The 18,350-nt window shown below is 32.6% G+C and overlaps 1 protein-coding gene across 1 annotated transcript; it reads left to right on the top strand.

The window, feature by feature from the left end:
• Positions 1-13,800: 13,800 nt before the first annotated feature.
• Positions 13,801-16,586, top strand: LOC142627776 (PLASMODESMATA CALLOSE-BINDING PROTEIN 2). The gene is made up of 4 exons (XM_075801667.1): positions 13,801-14,134; positions 14,574-14,813; positions 14,916-14,952; positions 15,970-16,586. Exons 1-4 carry the CDS (start codon positions 14,083-14,085, stop codon positions 16,235-16,237), a joined length of 597 nt encoding a protein of 198 aa, XP_075657782.1. The 5' UTR covers positions 13,801-14,082; the 3' UTR covers positions 16,238-16,586.
• The last annotated feature ends 1,764 nt before the right edge of the window (positions 16,587-18,350 follow it).

Here is an 18,350-nt window from a genome sequence, read left to right as displayed (position 1 = left end):
TCTTATATATTGGGTTTAAAATGGTTGCCACGGCCATAACACCATGAATCACATTCCTATAACAATCAAATTTTTCCAACATTTTAAATGCCATACTCCTAATCACATCACTTGCGCTTGTAAACCAAGAATTCAAAGCTATTTTTATTTCACACACCTTAGGAAAGAAAAGATTAGTTGTAGGGTATAAGGTACTTGACAATAGCTCTATAACCTTGTGAAACACTATCAATCTCTCACATATATTACTTGCCATCTCCCATTCTTCCTTCGTTGGAACGCACTTCTAAGATAACTCACATATGTTCAATCGATAAAAGACATTTTGATACTTTATAGCAATAGAAAGCATGAAATAGGTAGAGTTTCAACGAGTCTTACAATCAAAGGCTAATTCTTTGGTACATTCAACATGTGCTTATCGAACTGTCTCTTCAAAATTCTGCCTTCTCTTTGTTGATGCAGTCCAAAATCTCACACTTTCTCGAACCTTTTCAATGCATGATCCAATTACATCCAAATCATCCTAAACAATCAAATTAAGAACATGTGCTGCACAACGCATATGCAACATTGATCCACACATAATAAGTGCACCACGTTGAAGCTTATCTAAGATAATTTTTATAACTGCATCATTAGTACTGCAATTGTCCATAGTCACAATAGATAACTTCTTATCAATATTCCACTCCAACAAAGTATCTAGAAGGACACTAGAAAGCACTTCTTTTGTATGTAGAGATGGCACATAAATAAACCTTAAATGAGAAATTTAAATAATTAGAACTAACAATGATATAAGTTCATAAAACATTTAAAAAGAATTTAATTAAGACATAAAAATGAATATATACTTTTAAAAAAGTACCTCATAGCTCGGCTTTGTAATCTCCACAAACCATCAATGAAGTGTGTTGTTACAACCAAGGCCGGCCCAAGGCCTAGGCAAGTTAGGCCTAGGCCTAAGGCCCCACCAAAAAACAAAATTTTTCTTAAGAATAAATGCCCTACTTTCCATAGTTAAAGGCCCAAATTTTTATAAAATTATAGATATATTTTCTAAATGTTGTACATTTTTTTATTAGTGATGTTAAGGATATTACAAATTTTACTATTGGCTTACAAATTGTCATGTTATTAATTACAAAAAAGTGATATAAACATTCATTAGTTAAATTGATGAAGTTCATCAATGAGAGACAAAGTCACATTATATTTTGAACATTTTATAGTACTTTTAATTAGCGTATTTTTCTTTTTCATTTCTATTAAGACTCTCAAAGTACGAGACCAATAAAATCTTAACTCAATTGAAACCCTAAAATCCTACAAAGCCACACACTAAATAATATCTATCTCTTTCTCTTAAAATCAAAATATAAAATTAAAAATTAGATTACAATTTTATTTAACTATTCATCGTTTTATATCCAAAATAAAGTATCTTTTTCAATCGCAATATATTTTTATTTCTTTTTATTAATATTTATAGTTCAACTATAATATTCAATTCTCTATATGAAATTAACATTAGTCTAGTTGGTATTATTTATATATTTAATGTATCAAATTAACCTTAATTTGATTAGTATTAAATAATTTTGTTTAATTAATATTTACATATTAAAGGCCCAACATAATTTGGAGCCTAACCACATAAATTTTTCGCCTTAGGCTCCAAATTATGTTGGGCTGTCTCTGGTTACAACCATAAACCCTCGCTTTTTGTTTTGTGAAGTCCACATATCAATGGTAATAGAAATTCTACCTTGATTCTTATCAATTTTATGCTTTGATTTCTCCATTTCTTTCTCATAGATGCTCAAAATGTCCTTCTTGATTGTGTTCCTAGAAACCATCCTGAACAATGGTTGAAGAGAAGTTGAATATTTTCTAAAACCAATGTGGTCAACTATAGAGAGGGGATACTCATGCAAGATGATCATACGAGCAAGTTCATTTCTTGATACATTTTGATCAAAATTATAAGCATTCACACCCGCCATTGAATCCACTTTTTTGATCCCTCGCCAAAATTTTTTGATTCATATCCCTAATGTCTTGAAACTTTCTCCTTGACATATTTTCACGTGGTCATGCAAATGTTTACTGCCATAATTGGATCCCCTTATTAGCAATTTCTTACAATAATTGCACTCAACCTTGTCTTTCTCATCAACTCTCTTTCTCTTAAAATGATTCCAAACAATTGATTTGTACTTCCCCTCTCCTTCAATTATCTCATTGCTAGGCTGTACTGCCTGAACATCTTTGAGCATATTCAACAGAGGTGATGACGGGGTTGCATTATCTTCACCTACTGTCAAAGAAAATTGATTGCTGCCAGATGGATTGGAGCTACCAATGTTTTCATGTGAATTCATTTTTTTCCTGATGTTAATTTAGCAACTTAGTAATGGACAAACTATATTTCTCCAACAAAGATAATATAAAATAATGGGAAAGAAAAAAAAAATTAAATGAATAAAAAAAATGAAACAATGAGTTTTAACCCAATTTGGAACCTTTATTTTTATGAAGGAGCTTTTATTTGTGATTCACATATATAGCTTCAGACCCTACTTTTATTTGAAACTAATCTGGACTATATATATTTTGATCAAATTGGAACAAATTATAGCTCCGGACTAGGTTCATATATATTTGAACAAATCTCATTCTCATAATGCTTATAATTTGAACAAATCAAGAAGGACATTTTGAATATATGGCACAGTAACAACTTATAGGATTTGAACAGATTATAGCTCCGGATTAGGCTCATATATATTTTGATCAACTTGTTCGAATATATATTTGTTCAAATTATAGCTCCGGATTAGGTATGCCTTACTGTGCCATACCAACAAAGATAAGATGACCCTTCAAAGTCTATAAGAATGAGACGTTTGGGTCTAAATAACGTAGTTAAACAATTAAGTATATTATAAATAACATTGACATGGACCAAAGCTACCTCAGAGTCTCAAACCTGTACCTCATAACAGCCAAATGCCCACACACACACACAATGACACAAACACAAACATTCAAAGTCTCAGACCCGAACCTCATTAAAAAAAATTTATATTATGTTCATGATGAAATCTAAGTTTAGAAGGACGCATGAATGAAATCAGTAATTTAATAGTATATAAATTTGTTTCTAATAAAGACAAAAGAAAACGTTAAAATTAGTACCTTATTTCCAACTTTGTTAGAGAGAAAAAAGAGGTAGAGAGCCACATTAGGTAGAATAAAATAAGCTGATGATATTTTTGTTTAAATAGTAGGGTTTTAGGGTATGAAAAAATTACAATTTAACCCTTATTAATGCAGGGCGAGGTGGTCTAAAAAGTGTAAACCCATCTCCGCTCCGCCCCGTGGTGCAGGTCTAAAATCTCACCCCATCCCCACCCCCACCCCCACCCCACCACCTTTACAGGGCAAGGAAAACTTATACGGGGTGAAGCGAGGAGGGGCGAGTTAAGCAGGGCGGGGCAAAATTTTCATCCCTACATATAATTTGAACTAATCAAGAAGGACATTTTTGATATATGGCACAGTAACAACTTATAGGATTTGAACAAATTATAACTCCAGATTAGGCTCATATATATTTTGATCAACTTGTTCATATATATATTTGTTCAAATTATAGCTCCGGATTAGGTATGCCTTACTATGCCATACCAACAAAGATTAGATGACCCTTCAAAGTCTATAAGAATGAGACATTTGGGTCTGAATAATGTCGTTAAACAATTAAATATATTATGAATAACATTAACCTGGACCAAAGCCACCTCAGAGTCTCAAACCTATACCTCATAACAACCAAATGCCCACACACGCACAATGACACAAATACAAACATTCAGATTCTCGGACCCGTACCTCATTAAAAAAAATTATATTTTGTTCATGATGAAATTTAAGTTGAGAAAGACGCATGAATGAAATCAGTAGTTCAATAGTATATAAATTTGTTTCTAATAAAGACAAAAGAAAACATTAAAATTGGTAATTTTTTCCAACTTTGCTAGAGAGAAAAAAGAAGCAAAGACTTGCGTTAGGTAGAATAAAATAAGCTAATGAAATTTTTGTTTAAATAAGAGGGTTTTAGGGTATGAAAAAATTACAATTTAACCCTTATTAATGCAGGGCGGGGCGGGGTGGGTCTAAAAAGTGTAAATCCATCCTCGCCCCGCCCCATGGTGCAGGTCTAAAATCTCGTCCATCCCTGCCTCACCACCTTTGCAGGGTGGGGAAAACCCGCACGAGGCGAAGCGGAGAAGGGCAGGTCAAGTGGGTCGGGGCAAAATTATCATCCTTAATGTATGGTTTAGGTTATTTGAATTCAATAATTAATGGTTGATTTCAATAGTTACTAGTCAAGTCTGATGTCCCATAATTTTGAGATTATTGTTTTATTTGTGTTGGCTTTCTTTGTTTCTTTTCAAAAGTATTTTTGACGTTTGATAAATAGGGCAATTTTAATTTCAGTAGCAAATATCAAATTAGGTAAGTATTTCCTCAATTGAATGATGAACATAAATGCTGGGTTATATTTTAAGGGAAATACTTAATAATCGGGGAGTTGACCTTGTAGTCCCAGCCAATAAGAAATAAACACATCATTAAAATGTGTTTACATAAGCTTTGTGCCACCTCAGCAATACAACCCATTAGGGGAGTTCGCGGTGCGGTGCGGTTTTGGGCCATTTTTAGCACCGCATTTTGCGGTGCAATTTAGCTAAAACCATAACTGCACCGCACCTTATTTTTGCAGTCACATGTGCGGTGCGGTGTGATGCGGTAAAGTTTAAAATTTAGCCAAAACCATAACCGCACCGCACCTCATTTTTGCGGTCACATTTACAGTGCAGTGTATAAGATGCAGTTTGAATGATTTGAAGTTGGTATATTTTTCAAATTTTGGGTTTTTTCTACCTAGCCCAAAACTAATTTTTCCTTTTGTTTTGATCCAAGTTTTAAACTATGGAGCTAATTTTTCTTTATTTTGGGTTGGCTTTCTTAATCAACACTTGCTAAGATTATCAAACTATTTTTTTTTTTTTGAAAACTAGAGTTATTAAACTATTAATAATATATTTAATATTAAAAATAATTAAATCTATTAATATATAGAGAGAGTGCGGTGCGGTTTGTGCAGTTTTCTTATTGTAAAACCGCAAACCGCACTACACCATACGGTGCGGTGCGATTATGCCATTTTGCGGGCGGTTTTGATGCGGTTTATGCGGTTTGGTGAACACCCCTCCAATCCATCCAATTTAACGCCTTTTCAGCATAAAACTTTTCAAATATACCAAGAATTTTGTAACTGAATTGACACCTCCCCATATACAAAGTGATTGGAGTCAGAGAAAAAATGGCTTAAACTGCAAAGTTAGCATCATTATGTAACTATCTCTCTCAAAAAAAAAAAAAAAAAAAAAAAATCAAATATCTAACCTTTTCAAACTTTTCATTTTTCCGGAATATGCCATGCCATCACCCTCAAATCGCCACATTCCTTCGTCACTGTCTCCTCCTTCTTTGTGTGTGTGTGTGTGTGTGTATATATATATATATAACATATTAGTTTGTTTAGTCCAATCTCCATTAATTCTCCCTGTAACCAGAATTCACATTGTGTCTATGCCCCTATCCCACTGACAGAGTCGACCCTAACCCCTTCAGAGAGGACCTTGGTAAGGTTAACGTGATTCAGTTTTTGGGTCTACTGGTCTACCTGTGATATAAAAATGAAGCATAGTAGAACTGAACGCCGATGATGTCCCAAGATTGGATGTGTGGTAGTTGAGTTGGGCACACTCGGCCAATCTTGGACGTGAGATGACCATCTTTCTTGGCTAGCATTGCATTGTCAATGGCTTAATGCTCTTTAGTAGGAATGTCCATTGGACGGCTCATAAAGCGGCCCAATGAGGCTTTTTTTTTTTGGGCAATAGAATTGGGCTTCTTTCCATTTATAATCTCTTGGATTTAACGTGCTATAAATTGCAGAGGTGAGCAGAGTGGTTTTTTTTTTTTCATAATAGCATCCTATCCGTTAGGTTTAAGCCTACAAGAAGAAGAATCAGTGCGTTATAACTATAATCTCAACCCCACAAGAGCACTAGAGGCATTCAACATTGAATTGAGAGTGCACGATATTTCCTAAACACTTTTTATTGCGAGATTTGAACTTAATACCTCCACCCCCAAGCCAATTTTGAGTAAGCCCAATAATCACTAGATCACCACCCTCAATAAATGGATTGTACGCTTTCTCCAAAAGTGGCAAATATTTATTTGCTTTGTCACTTTTAAAAAAATTATTTTTCCTAAAATCATTTTGCCTACAATGTTTACTTTACATTACACTATTTATGTAAACTGATAATTGGCCTTAAAGATATAATTGGCATAAATGGTATATCCTTTTAAATAAGAGATAATAAATAATAAAGAAATAAAACTGATCTTTAACGATTTCGTCAAAATTAAATAGTATTTTTCCTGTTTAAATTTCAAAAAACAAATAGAGATTATATCTCCTTATTCTTTCTTTGGATAGTTTGATTGGGCCTAAGTTTTGAATGGACAGTTCTAGAGACATTGATAAATTTCAGAGAGCTACAAGCACGGGGCCCAAGATCTCGCTAAGCTTCATAAGCCTATGATGGTACAGGCTGGGCTCATTTGGTGCAACTTGTGACTAACTCACTTTTTATTTCTTCGTTCAATGATATAATTCTGTAGGAAGAGTCAATTCCACAAGAGCTGGCTACAAGGATCTCGATTTGCTAATTCTGAACATTGACAAATGGCAAGGCCTCTATCAGGTTTTGGATTTGGATACCAAACTACATACTTATTAGTGAAACAGCTTTCTAGCCATTTGGGCTAATACCCAATCTTTATGGCTGAATAGTAACTTAGGCCTGTCAAGGCTTGAAATGCAAAGTCAAAACCTCAATGCAAATCTGCCTATATTAGATGGACAAAGTTCCAGTTTAGTGCAGTAAATAACACACGAGAGCGACACTTGATCATTTTTGGACACATAACGTATATGTGTCAGTGTTATCTTCAACACAAAATAACACACGAGAACAACACATAATTATATTTAGACACATGTCATTTCCATGTCATATTCAATATTTCAATGCATTAGACACAAGTCAAGCCCTTCTTTTCTCAAAAATTAGAAAAATGGGTTCGAAACATTTTTTATTGTTCGATCACATATATAACATGCATGTAAGTCTTACACTTCTCACCAAACTTGCACCAACTTACTAACTCATCAGAGAAGGCATTCCATCCCACAATGATTCTTACCTTAGCATTTTTTTATTAATCTCAAGTGGGTTAAACAAGTATCAATAGGATTAGAGCATGTCTCTCATGATTAAATTCATCAATTTTTAAATAGCTTCAATTTTTGGATTTAGTGATAATTTATCAATAAAATTAGAGCATGTCTCTCATGTTAAGTATCAATAGGAGTTTTTAGAAGTTGAACAATAGTTTATTTTTATTTTATTTTTTGCTAAATCAATAGTTAAATTATTTGAATTCACCATTTGAAGTGTTGGAATAATTGTTAGACGATTAATTCATATTTGTCTAAAATACAGGCAATATTTCCCATCAAGTATAGGCATTGTATTTGCCAAGAGGATTGAATTAAGCTCACATATATTGAATGTGAAACAAACCAATTAGTCCTATTATATTTAAATTCATAATTTAGATCACCTTTAACAAGTGGCATTCGCTGTATGGTAGGACCAAAGAACTTTGTAAAAAAGCAAAGAATTCAAGACAAATGTTCACAATATTCAAACCCTTGCTTGCAAGATTAATCCACACATTATTAGATGATGGGGCACGTGTTTTAGTTTGGATGTCTTTCAAAAATGATATTATTTACACTTTTTATTTTTGACTAGATTTTCATAACATATTGAACCCACCGGCCAACACTAAATTATGTAGCAAGAAAGTTTGAATAAGCTAGAAAATTCATTGAGTAGGCTGATCCCAAGTCCCAACAAACCTGTTTGGCCACACTCCCCCAAAAGCAAAATCCTCTCTTTTTAAGAATCCCTTTTGTTATGTTTGGACAGAATGTTATGAATTTTTGAGGTAAAGGGAAAATTTTGATTCTTCACAACTTTTATAAGTATGAAAATACATGTTCATAAAGATAAGAGAGGTGAAGAGGGCATCTACCTATAAATGTCTATGTGATCGTGGTCCAATTATTCTCTTTTTTCAGCTGGTAAGGAATTTCTAAACCCCAATCAAACACTTTGGAGAATGATCAATACATAAAGTGATCCAAAAGCAACCACAGAATTTCAAAGAATGGTTCCTAGTGTTTTTCCTTTTGGTTTCCACCAAACTTGTTTGTTTTTATGGCCCACAAAATAAAAAAGGAAAACTTATCCTCCTCATATTGATAACCAGTTCCTGTGTGGAGTTTGGACTCGTTGATTATGAACTTATTATTAGATATAATTGGACTTGACCTGTTTAATTCACCGGTTATTACATGACAAATATTGACATTTGAGAAAATGTTAAAAACTTAGCTTTTACTTTCAAAAATAGCACTATGCCCCTAAAAACTGTTATTTAATCATTACCTAAAGTTTACTTTGAATAAGCATTTGATTCTGAAATTAAAAATAAAATAAAATAAAAGAGAGAGAAAGAAAGGGGAAAATTTTCAGTTACTATTTGTGCCATATATGGATCACAAAAATTTAGGAGAGAGTGTCATTTTCTAAAATGGAGATAAGTGTCTAAAATTTCATCCAAATCTCAAAGAATGTGTATATTGTTCATGGTTTAAGTAGGACTTTATGTTATGTGTTAGAGATGACTAATACCCATTGAATTAGAGATAATTGGACTTCACCTTTTTTTTTTTTTTTTTTTTATAGGTGATTTCCTGTTTACTTCAATGGGTATTACATGACTAATCTTGACATTTGGGAAAATGTTAAAAACTTGGCTTTTATTTTCAAAAATAGCACTATGCCATTAAAGACTGTTATTTAATCATTACCTAAAGGTTACTTTGAATAAGCATTTGATTCTGAAAGAAATAAGAGAAAAAGAAAGGAGTAATTCTTAGGTACTCTCGGAGCACGGAGAATGGTGCTCCCTCCTCTCACATTCATGGTGGGACCCGTTCATTAAATGCATGGTGGGGCCTATCATGAATGTGAGAGGAGGGAGCACCATTTCTCTATGCTCCTGGACTACCTAAGAATTTTCCGAAAGAAAGGGGGAAAAATTTCAGTTACAATTTGTGCTATTTATGGATCACAAACCTTTAGGAGATGAGTGTCATTTTCTAAAATAGAGATAGCTCTCTAAAATTTCATCCAACTCTCAAAGAATGTGTATATTGTTCGTGGTTTAAGTAGGACTTTTTGTTACGTGTTAGAGATGTCGTGGTCCAAAAAACCTAACTTTAAGGTTAGCCTAAAATTCTCTAATATATAAACTCTATATTTGGTTTATTGTAAGGCACGATTTTAAAAACAATGGTATAATATTTAAAAGCTTTCTCTTATAAACAAAAGTCATTAAGCTGAATTACGTTAAAATCTAATATCCGCTTTTTACTTTTCTCTCCTTCAATATATATATTAATCACTCAACAATATTCACATTATTTTATTATCAATGGGTCAAATGTTTGCTCATTGCTTCAAATTGGTAAAAGCTCAAAGGGAGCTGTGGGGTTCATCAATCATCATCACCATCATCATAGATACCACTATAAAGAAGTGAATTTGGTTCTTGATAGAATCATAGAATAAGGAACTACAACATACCCTCTTTTTCTTACTAATCGACAACCTTAAATCATGATCGTAACAAACGGTTGTCACATATATAAATGCAAGGAAGGACATACTTGAGTTTGTATCCAAACTTGTAAATAACTCCATGAAAAAAAAAAATTATATATATAGAGAGAGAGACATCTCTAGCTAGAGCAATACTATATGCACAAAAATTCACAATAATTGAGTTAGTAAGTTTTTATTAATTCTTATCAGAACCTATTACTGACATCACTTTTTTACTTATCATTGACAAGCAACCACATGAATCGTGCGTGAATTTTTTTTGACAAAATTTTTATGCATATTCAAATATCAATACCTATTTTACTCAAGGAAGTCAATACCGTACTAAAGGCTGTACCAATTTGGCCACTGGTACGATATATTTCGGATACCGTCAATACCGGTGTGGGTTTACTGCTATTATATATATATATATATATATATATATATATATATATATATATATATTATATACACACACCAAAATCTCTAGAACCATATTTATAAGCATATAATATTTCACTTATATTATAGTAAATATAAAAGTTTATCATAAAACATTACCTCAATTCAGAACAAATTATTCATAGTTTTAGACTTTAGTATCAATTAAAAGGAAAAAAAAAACACAATATAAAAAATAGAAAATTTAGTTGTTAATTGCATACTAAGAAAACAAATAATACTAATAAGTTAATGTAAATAAGTTATCATTATGCCTTTACAAAAATTCAAAAATTACAAAATTAAAATAAATAAAAAAGTTTTTTTCTGTACCAGCTAGTATTGCCTGAAATTGGCCGGTATTTTTTTCGGCACAAAATAAAAGTGTACCGGTACCGATGCACTGGTTGGTACGGTATCGACGACCCTGATTTTACTTGTGGGTATATGCTGACTTGCGTTGCACTGCTTGGCCTAGTGGTAGAGTGAGGTGCCTTGGACCAATACATGTCTACGTGGGTTTGAGTTTGAGTATGTTTCTAAAAGGCCAAATTGTCTAATATTACTCAAGAACGAAAGGCCAACCACGAATCAATTAACAAATCAATTTTATAACGTAATATAAGGTCTTCGGCTGTGTCGGTTGGCTACCTTTCTTGATTGTTGAAAGATCTATTTTATAGTTCTATACTAACATGCAAAACACACTTTTTTTTCTTTTTTTTTTCTCATCAGTTTCACACGAATTAACTAATACAATATTTTTATACACCAATTACAATTTGCTAGCTTGATAAGCTGTGAAACATGATGCGAATGAGTGTGTGAATTCATACTATTCCATAGACTTTTGTTCTTTAAAACAACATGATCGCATCAACATGACTAATAAATATTGAAAATGGCGACAGAATATGTTTTGAAAAGTTGAATATTATTAATGTGCTACACATCTACATATTGGGAGATAAACACCTTAGGGAGCTTCCTTGAGTAATTAATATAACATATCGAGACATACTTTAACTCAAAAGGCCTAAACACAATGAGTATGTGCTCAATTATGTTATATTAACTACTCATTCTTCTCATTTTTATTCAATGTGGGACTTCACTAACTCGTGTAACCCAACACTACACAAGATGAGTAGATAAAACCCTGAAGTGTCTTGACCAAGAAAGTCAATACCGTACCGGAAGCTGTACCGGTTTGGCCACCGGTACGATATATTTCAGATACCGGTCAATATCGGTGTACCGTTTCGGGTTTACTGCTATTTTATATATATATATAACCATGTTTATAAACATATAATATTTCACTTATATTATAGTAAATATAAAAATTTATCATAAAATATTACCTCAATTCAGAACAAATTATTCATAGTTTTAGACTTTAGTATCAATTAAAAGAAAAAAAAACACAATATAAAAAATAGAAAGCTTAGTTGTTCATTGCATACTAAGAAAACAAATAATACTAATAAGTTAATGTAAATAAGTTACCATTATGCCCTTACAAAAATTCAAAAATTACAAAACTAAAAAAAAAAAAAAAAAGCTTTTTTCTGTACCGACCGGTACGCCCGGTACCGGCTGGTATTGCCTGAAATTGGCCGGTATGGCCGGTACGGCCGGTATTTTTTCCGGTACAATATAGAAGTGTACCGGTACCGGTGCACTGGCCGGTACGGTATGTACCGGCCGGTATCGGTACGGTATCGACCACCCTGGTCTTGACCCCTTTGTTGTTTGTAATCATACTATTTACATTTATAAGATTCTTGTATGTTGGTTTTACAAAGATATAAGCACTCTTGATTCCATTGTCCTATAAAATTCCTATTATCTCACACTTATGATGAGTCAATTTCATACTATTTTTTTTTCTTTTTCTTTTTCCAGGAAGAGAAATAGCACCGTACTATGATGAAGCTAATGATAATATGATATTCAAATTTATAAGAGCAAATTTGGATAGTTTTGAATTATATACAGGAGTAATTTCTATTTTTTTAAAATATTATTATAAATATAATAGAATTTCAACCTATAGTGTCTGTTTTATGATGATTGATTTTTATCATTAAACTAAGACACTAATTAATTTTTAGTATAAACAGGATTTAGACCACAAAGACCTTTTATTCGACAATAAAAAACTTTACCAATTAAACTAACTGAAAATAATAGAATAATATCTACTTTGAAAAACAATACTCTAAAGATCTTTATAATTGAATGCATAAATTCTTTAATGGTATTGGTGTGTGGAGATTCATAACAGTTGTCTTAATTTATTTGGAAAAATATATAATTGTTTTTTTATTTTTAGAAAAGATATAATTTGTTTCTATAACATTCTGAAAGAATAAAGCTCTCTCTTCGGAATAAAATTCGTGTGTGAGGTTTTCGACCTGCCCTAAATGTCAATGTTGCCTGCTCTAAAGGTTTTATATATGTTGGCTGAATTTTCTAAAAGTTCATGCAAGCTAAGATAGGGTTGGACAGTTCATTATTAGAGAATAAAATGAGAAAAGAAAGAATCCAACAATATACAACATTGCCTTAACAAAAAGACACTTTGTCATATACTTTGTAATATTATTTATATGTCAAATTGTCAGGTGGTAATTGGATTGTTTTTCATTAAGTAATACAATTTATACATGTGTCAAGTAGTAATTAGATTGCTTTTCACCAAGTACCAGCGGCAACCACATATATAAATGATTGTTTTTTTTTAATCGCAAATTAATAAATATTCAAGTTATAACAAAGTGTGCTTTCTTCTTAAAGAGTTACCTAACTTAATACAAAGCATTGCCCAACTAAAATTGAAGTGGTTAGTAGCTGGATTAAACGCTATATTAAAAAGAAATTAATTATCATTTTAATTAAATAATAAAACATAATTGTTGTGATTCATAATTGAATAACATAAATTCAAATCTTATTAGAAATATAATTATAAATAGTTGATTTCCCCTTTAAAAAAAAGCTCTACATATAAAAAGAAGTGTATGGATTCAAGGGAAGAGCTTATTTTTCATTTCTTTTTTAGGCTAAAGACATGATGGTAACTATAGTCTATAAGCTTACCAATCAGTTTACAAATATAAAGGGAATCATTCCAAGCACCGAAACAATCCATTGATGCCCCAAAAAAAGCACAAAAAGGACAATGTAGTGATGCTAGCAGCTCAAAACGACAGCACATAAGAGAAAAGATCTGCAAGAACCTTCAATAGTAGGGCCCCCTTACCACACAGTTCCAACCAAAACCAGGTTGGGTCAAGCTTTGATCACCCACATGAGTTTATGACCGTTAGAATGTAATACTTACACCAACACCAATAGTCAAATACATGACAAAAGCTCCAGCTAGTTCAGTTCCCCATATGGCCATATCACTCTTCTCCATTCTGTGCATAAATATATATATATATATATATATATTAATCTTTATAGTACAAACTACAAAGTATTAAATTAACAGTTTGATACATAAATTGTAAAAAACATAAAAAGGGCCACTCTTAAAAGCATATACCAGATACAGACACTTCACACCTCCACTATAGTCTAGAAATCTCCACATCCCTCAACATCTGCTCTCTCTCTCTCTCCCTGTCTCTCTCTCTCTCAAACCCACTTAGCCATCTTGCTTTCAAGCTCAACCAACTCTCATAAAAGATAGTTAATTTTCTCATATAACTCCAACCACAATCTTCGATTAATCATGGCTGTTCTTGTGTATCTGGTGCTTTTCTTAGCCCTTACTGGCCATTCAAGTAAGCTTCTGAATTTTTTCTGAGTCTTCCTTTTCTTTCCCCAAACCTTAGATTTAAATGGTTTAGAGGGTTATCATGACATTTATTTTGGGACAGGTTCACATCTTGTTTTTGCTATGGTTTTCTCTTTTGTCTTTTCCTGCTAAAGTGAAATGGGTTCATAGATTTTCTCAAGTGAGTGCGGAGTTTTATTTTGTTGATTTCTCTTACTCCATCTGATAAGGATTTAAAATAAATTAAAAAAAAAAAACTTTTTCTTTGCATATATGGCCAAGATATTGCTGGAGAGAGTGTATAGTGCTTTTTCCCTTTGATTTTCTTAGTTTCTTGTACTATTTTTTTTGGGGGGTTGGGGGGGGGGGGGGGTAGGAGATTTGTGTGAACTAATTGATCTATTTTTGGTTTTTGTTATAAATACTTTTCATTTTTCCTCCTATAGGTGCTACATATTGTGTATGCAAAGATGGGCTCAGTGACCAAGCCCTTCAGAAGTCACTGGATTATGCTTGTGGAGCTGGAGCTGACTGTACTCCTATCGTTCAAAATGGTGCCTGTTACAGCCCTAACACTGTGAAGAATCACTGTGACTATGCTGTGAATAGCTATTACCAAAAAAAGAGTCAGGCTCAAGGGAGCTGTGATTTCTCAGGCACTGCCACTGTCACTCAAACTGCCCCAAGTAAGTCCCTTTGGGCTTGGACACTCATCCACCTGCAATTTTTGTTTACTAAAAAATTTTACTGATTTTATTTTTCTTCTTCTTTGGATGATTGATTTTCAGCTGGATCTTCTACTACTTGTGTTTATCCATCATCCAGGTATGGTTTCTTAGTTCCTACTTCAAATCTTGAATCTTTTTGTCATTCTGAGTGAATGTTCTGGTTCATTTTCACATGAAAGGAAAAATTTTCAGTTGTTATCTTCAAAACATTTCTGACTTCAGTGGGGTGTGCATCTGGTTTAAAGCTTCCTTTTTTATGTGGAGAACTTTGTTTATTTAGGGACTTCTTTTCCATGCCCAAAGAAGATTTTTTATTTATTTATTTATTTTGGTTATAGATTCTTCATACTGATTAATTCTGCTTGTGAAAAGCCTACTTTCCTAACTTTACCAATCCTGCAATTATATATATTTTTTTGACACACCAATCCTGCAATTATTGACATCTAATAAATGGTATTTCTGAACTGGGTTTTGCTTGGATTAGCAATTGCAGCCTAGTATTAGACTAACTTATTCAAGGTGAATAAAATAATTTTCTTGACAGTGATTCAGAAAAGTAGATCTAGTGCTTCACAGCTTCATATCTTTACAATCCTGAGCCTGCTTCTTAATAAGAGCTGGTGAGCTGTCATGATGTTGATATTTCACAAGTGCATTTGTCCTATTTCTCCTCAGATCTCAGCTTCACTTCTGTTTTCTGCATGTTATTTTTTAAGTATCATATATTTTTCATTTTGATAGAATAATTTTTAAATGATTAAAATGTATTATTTTATAATTGTGTAAGTTTTTGGGTCTTGTGACTCATATTAAAGGGAGACAGAGGCCTAAACATAACCAAATGTGTTAGAATAATGATTAGATAATTAAAGTTCATGCTTTCCCAATGGCTTAAACTTTTAGTAGTATGAAATATGAATTAGTCTTTTTTTTCCTTTTTAATTTTATCATAATGAAGCATGGTTTTGAGGTTAATATATATGATGGTTTTTGTTTTTTTGCTTTGTTCAGCTTTTTATTATGAATAGTCTTTTTTTTCCTTTTTAATTTTATCATAATGAAGCATGGTTTTGAGGTTATTATTAATATGATGATGTTCTGCTTTGTTCAGCCAAACAGGAACAACACCAACAACTCCCAGTACCACAACTCCAAGCACAACACCTACAGGCACAACTCCAACCACAACCACACCATCAACTACAACTCCATCCACAACCACACCTTCTTCAGTATTTGGCACAGGAATCAGCCCCGCCGCAGGAACCACCACTACTGGTATCAATGATTCAAGTGCTCCTGTACCTCTCATCACTAGATGCACTAGCCTGTTCTTCTATCTGGGCCTGACCCTTTGGTTAGTGTTGCTGTGGGCCTGATAATAATACTACACCTAGTTCAAAAAAAAGAGGGGGGAGGTATTGACTAGTGGTGTTGATGTGTGGACAAGATGTCACCATGATAGAGCCTAGGCTTGTAATTTGGAATCATCTAGAGGCAATTCCCACTAAGGTATTTTTTAATATCTTTTTTTTTTCCTGTTGTCTTCCTCCTATGTGAAAAAAAAAGCTGGGCTACTGCTGGGGAATTTGATTCCTTTTTGAGTGGTGATATGACTGGTATTGGGGTAGAAGAACCTGATCTCTTCTTTTTAGATTTTTCCTTTTTGTATATCTAGAGAGAGGCAGTATTTTTTTAATTTAATGGAACTTTACTACCCTATCTACTTATATTAGTTAATTACTTTTTTAGCCTATTAAAAATCATTGTTCATGTTGGTATTATATATGGTTCTTTGTCAAGAATTTCTTATGGTTTTAGTAGCTAGAAACAACAAAAAGCCAGAAAATCGGTATCAATCCTCAACAGATTAATCAAAATCACAAATCACATGTATTCTTTTCTGACAAATGTATTCTTTCATCTTTAATGTGTCATGTATTTTGTTTACAATCACTGTCAAGGAGAAGGAAAAAGGAACCTTTATTGTGTGGATGGATCCATTGTATTATAGCTAGAATAATGTGATTTGAACACGTTTCTTGCTGATCTTTTTGACAATTGACTCATCATCAGACAGAAAAAAAGAGAACATGCCATTGCCACCCCATCTACTATGACGTTTACATTTGTACCATTTTAGGTGCACTTTTGATGAAAGACTAACACTTGGCAGCCTTTTTTCAATATGTAAAGTTTTGAGAGAAGAGAAGAGAACAGAAGAGAAGAGGTTGTTTTTTAAAGTTGTTTAATCCTCTGAGCCATTATTTCATGGTTGGGCCCAACAAGTGTCAAACCAACCCCATCTTAGAATAATTGAGTTTGACGTGCATGGCTACATGTATATCTGGTTAAAAAACAAAGCAATCGTGCATATGCTTTGGCTAAACGGTGTTGGAACTTGAGGGAGACTCCTGACCTACCAACCAAATCGAATGGTTACAACTCACAAGTTCTAAAATTATTCTTTGTGATAATCATGATATAATAGATTCGGTTGCATGATAATGAGTAGTGGGACCTAAAATTAATACATATTTTCCCCTTTAATCTGGGGCAGTTTTGTCAAAGTTTCAAAACTTGTAACTAATAATCTTTTAAACTTTCATGTTATTGTCATTTTGATCCCCTAAGTTTCAAACTTTATAATTAATCTCTTGAACTTTTGGGTTCCTATCATTTTGGTATCTAATAAAAATGAGCAAGACTTGGGTATATATTTAGGTGCTGTTTTTAAAATTTTTTTTTTTATAAGATTTTGTCATATGGATTTTTTTCTCATAAGATGAAAGAGTATTTTTTAGTTAAGTAGTTATATAACTGAATTTTAAAAAGAGAATTTAAGAAACAACAATTAAGGTACTGTACTTAAGTTTTGTTCAATAAAAGTTATTATCTATTTTTCTTTTTCTTTTTTTAAATAACTATCAAAATTATGATACTAAAAATAGAGGAAATAAAATATACGGTAACTTTTGTATTTTTTGTTCTTTTCTTCTTCCCCCAAACACTTTTGTATTTTTTGTTCTTTTTTTCTTCCCCCAAACAGTAGGAAAATTCAAAACCCATATGCAAGATTAGATTTCTCATTCAGCAAACTTAAAAATGACTTCCCAACATCCAGGGAACCATGACAACCAACCACTGGGTGAGATGATATGTAAGTTAATGGTAGAGAATGAATCTAACATACAGAAAGCATTGCATTCATAATCGTCTGCTCATAAAAGGAAAAGAAGAGCATTTATATGTGTTTTGGTCTATTTCTTCATGTGAAAATCTTGTTTAACAAGAGTTGTGGTCCCAAGCTTCAGCATCAGCATATCTTGCAAGAAATTTTGCTTAAACATCAAGTATTTCACACATTCAAATACTAGTAGATTTCCTTCCAATGAAAATGATTTCTGGCCAGTTGTAGCCCCAGGAATTCGAAAAGCCCTACTTATATAAATAACATGCATTATCATAAACATAAAGGGCTAATAAGTGTCT

This window comes from Castanea sativa, chromosome 3, assembly GCF_040712315.1.
Source record: "Castanea sativa cultivar Marrone di Chiusa Pesio chromosome 3, ASM4071231v1".
In the NCBI taxonomy this organism is placed as follows: Eukaryota; Viridiplantae; Streptophyta; class Magnoliopsida; order Fagales; family Fagaceae; genus Castanea; species Castanea sativa.
Note: the sequence above shows the minus strand (reverse complement) of the source record. Positions and strands in the feature narration are given on the sequence as shown.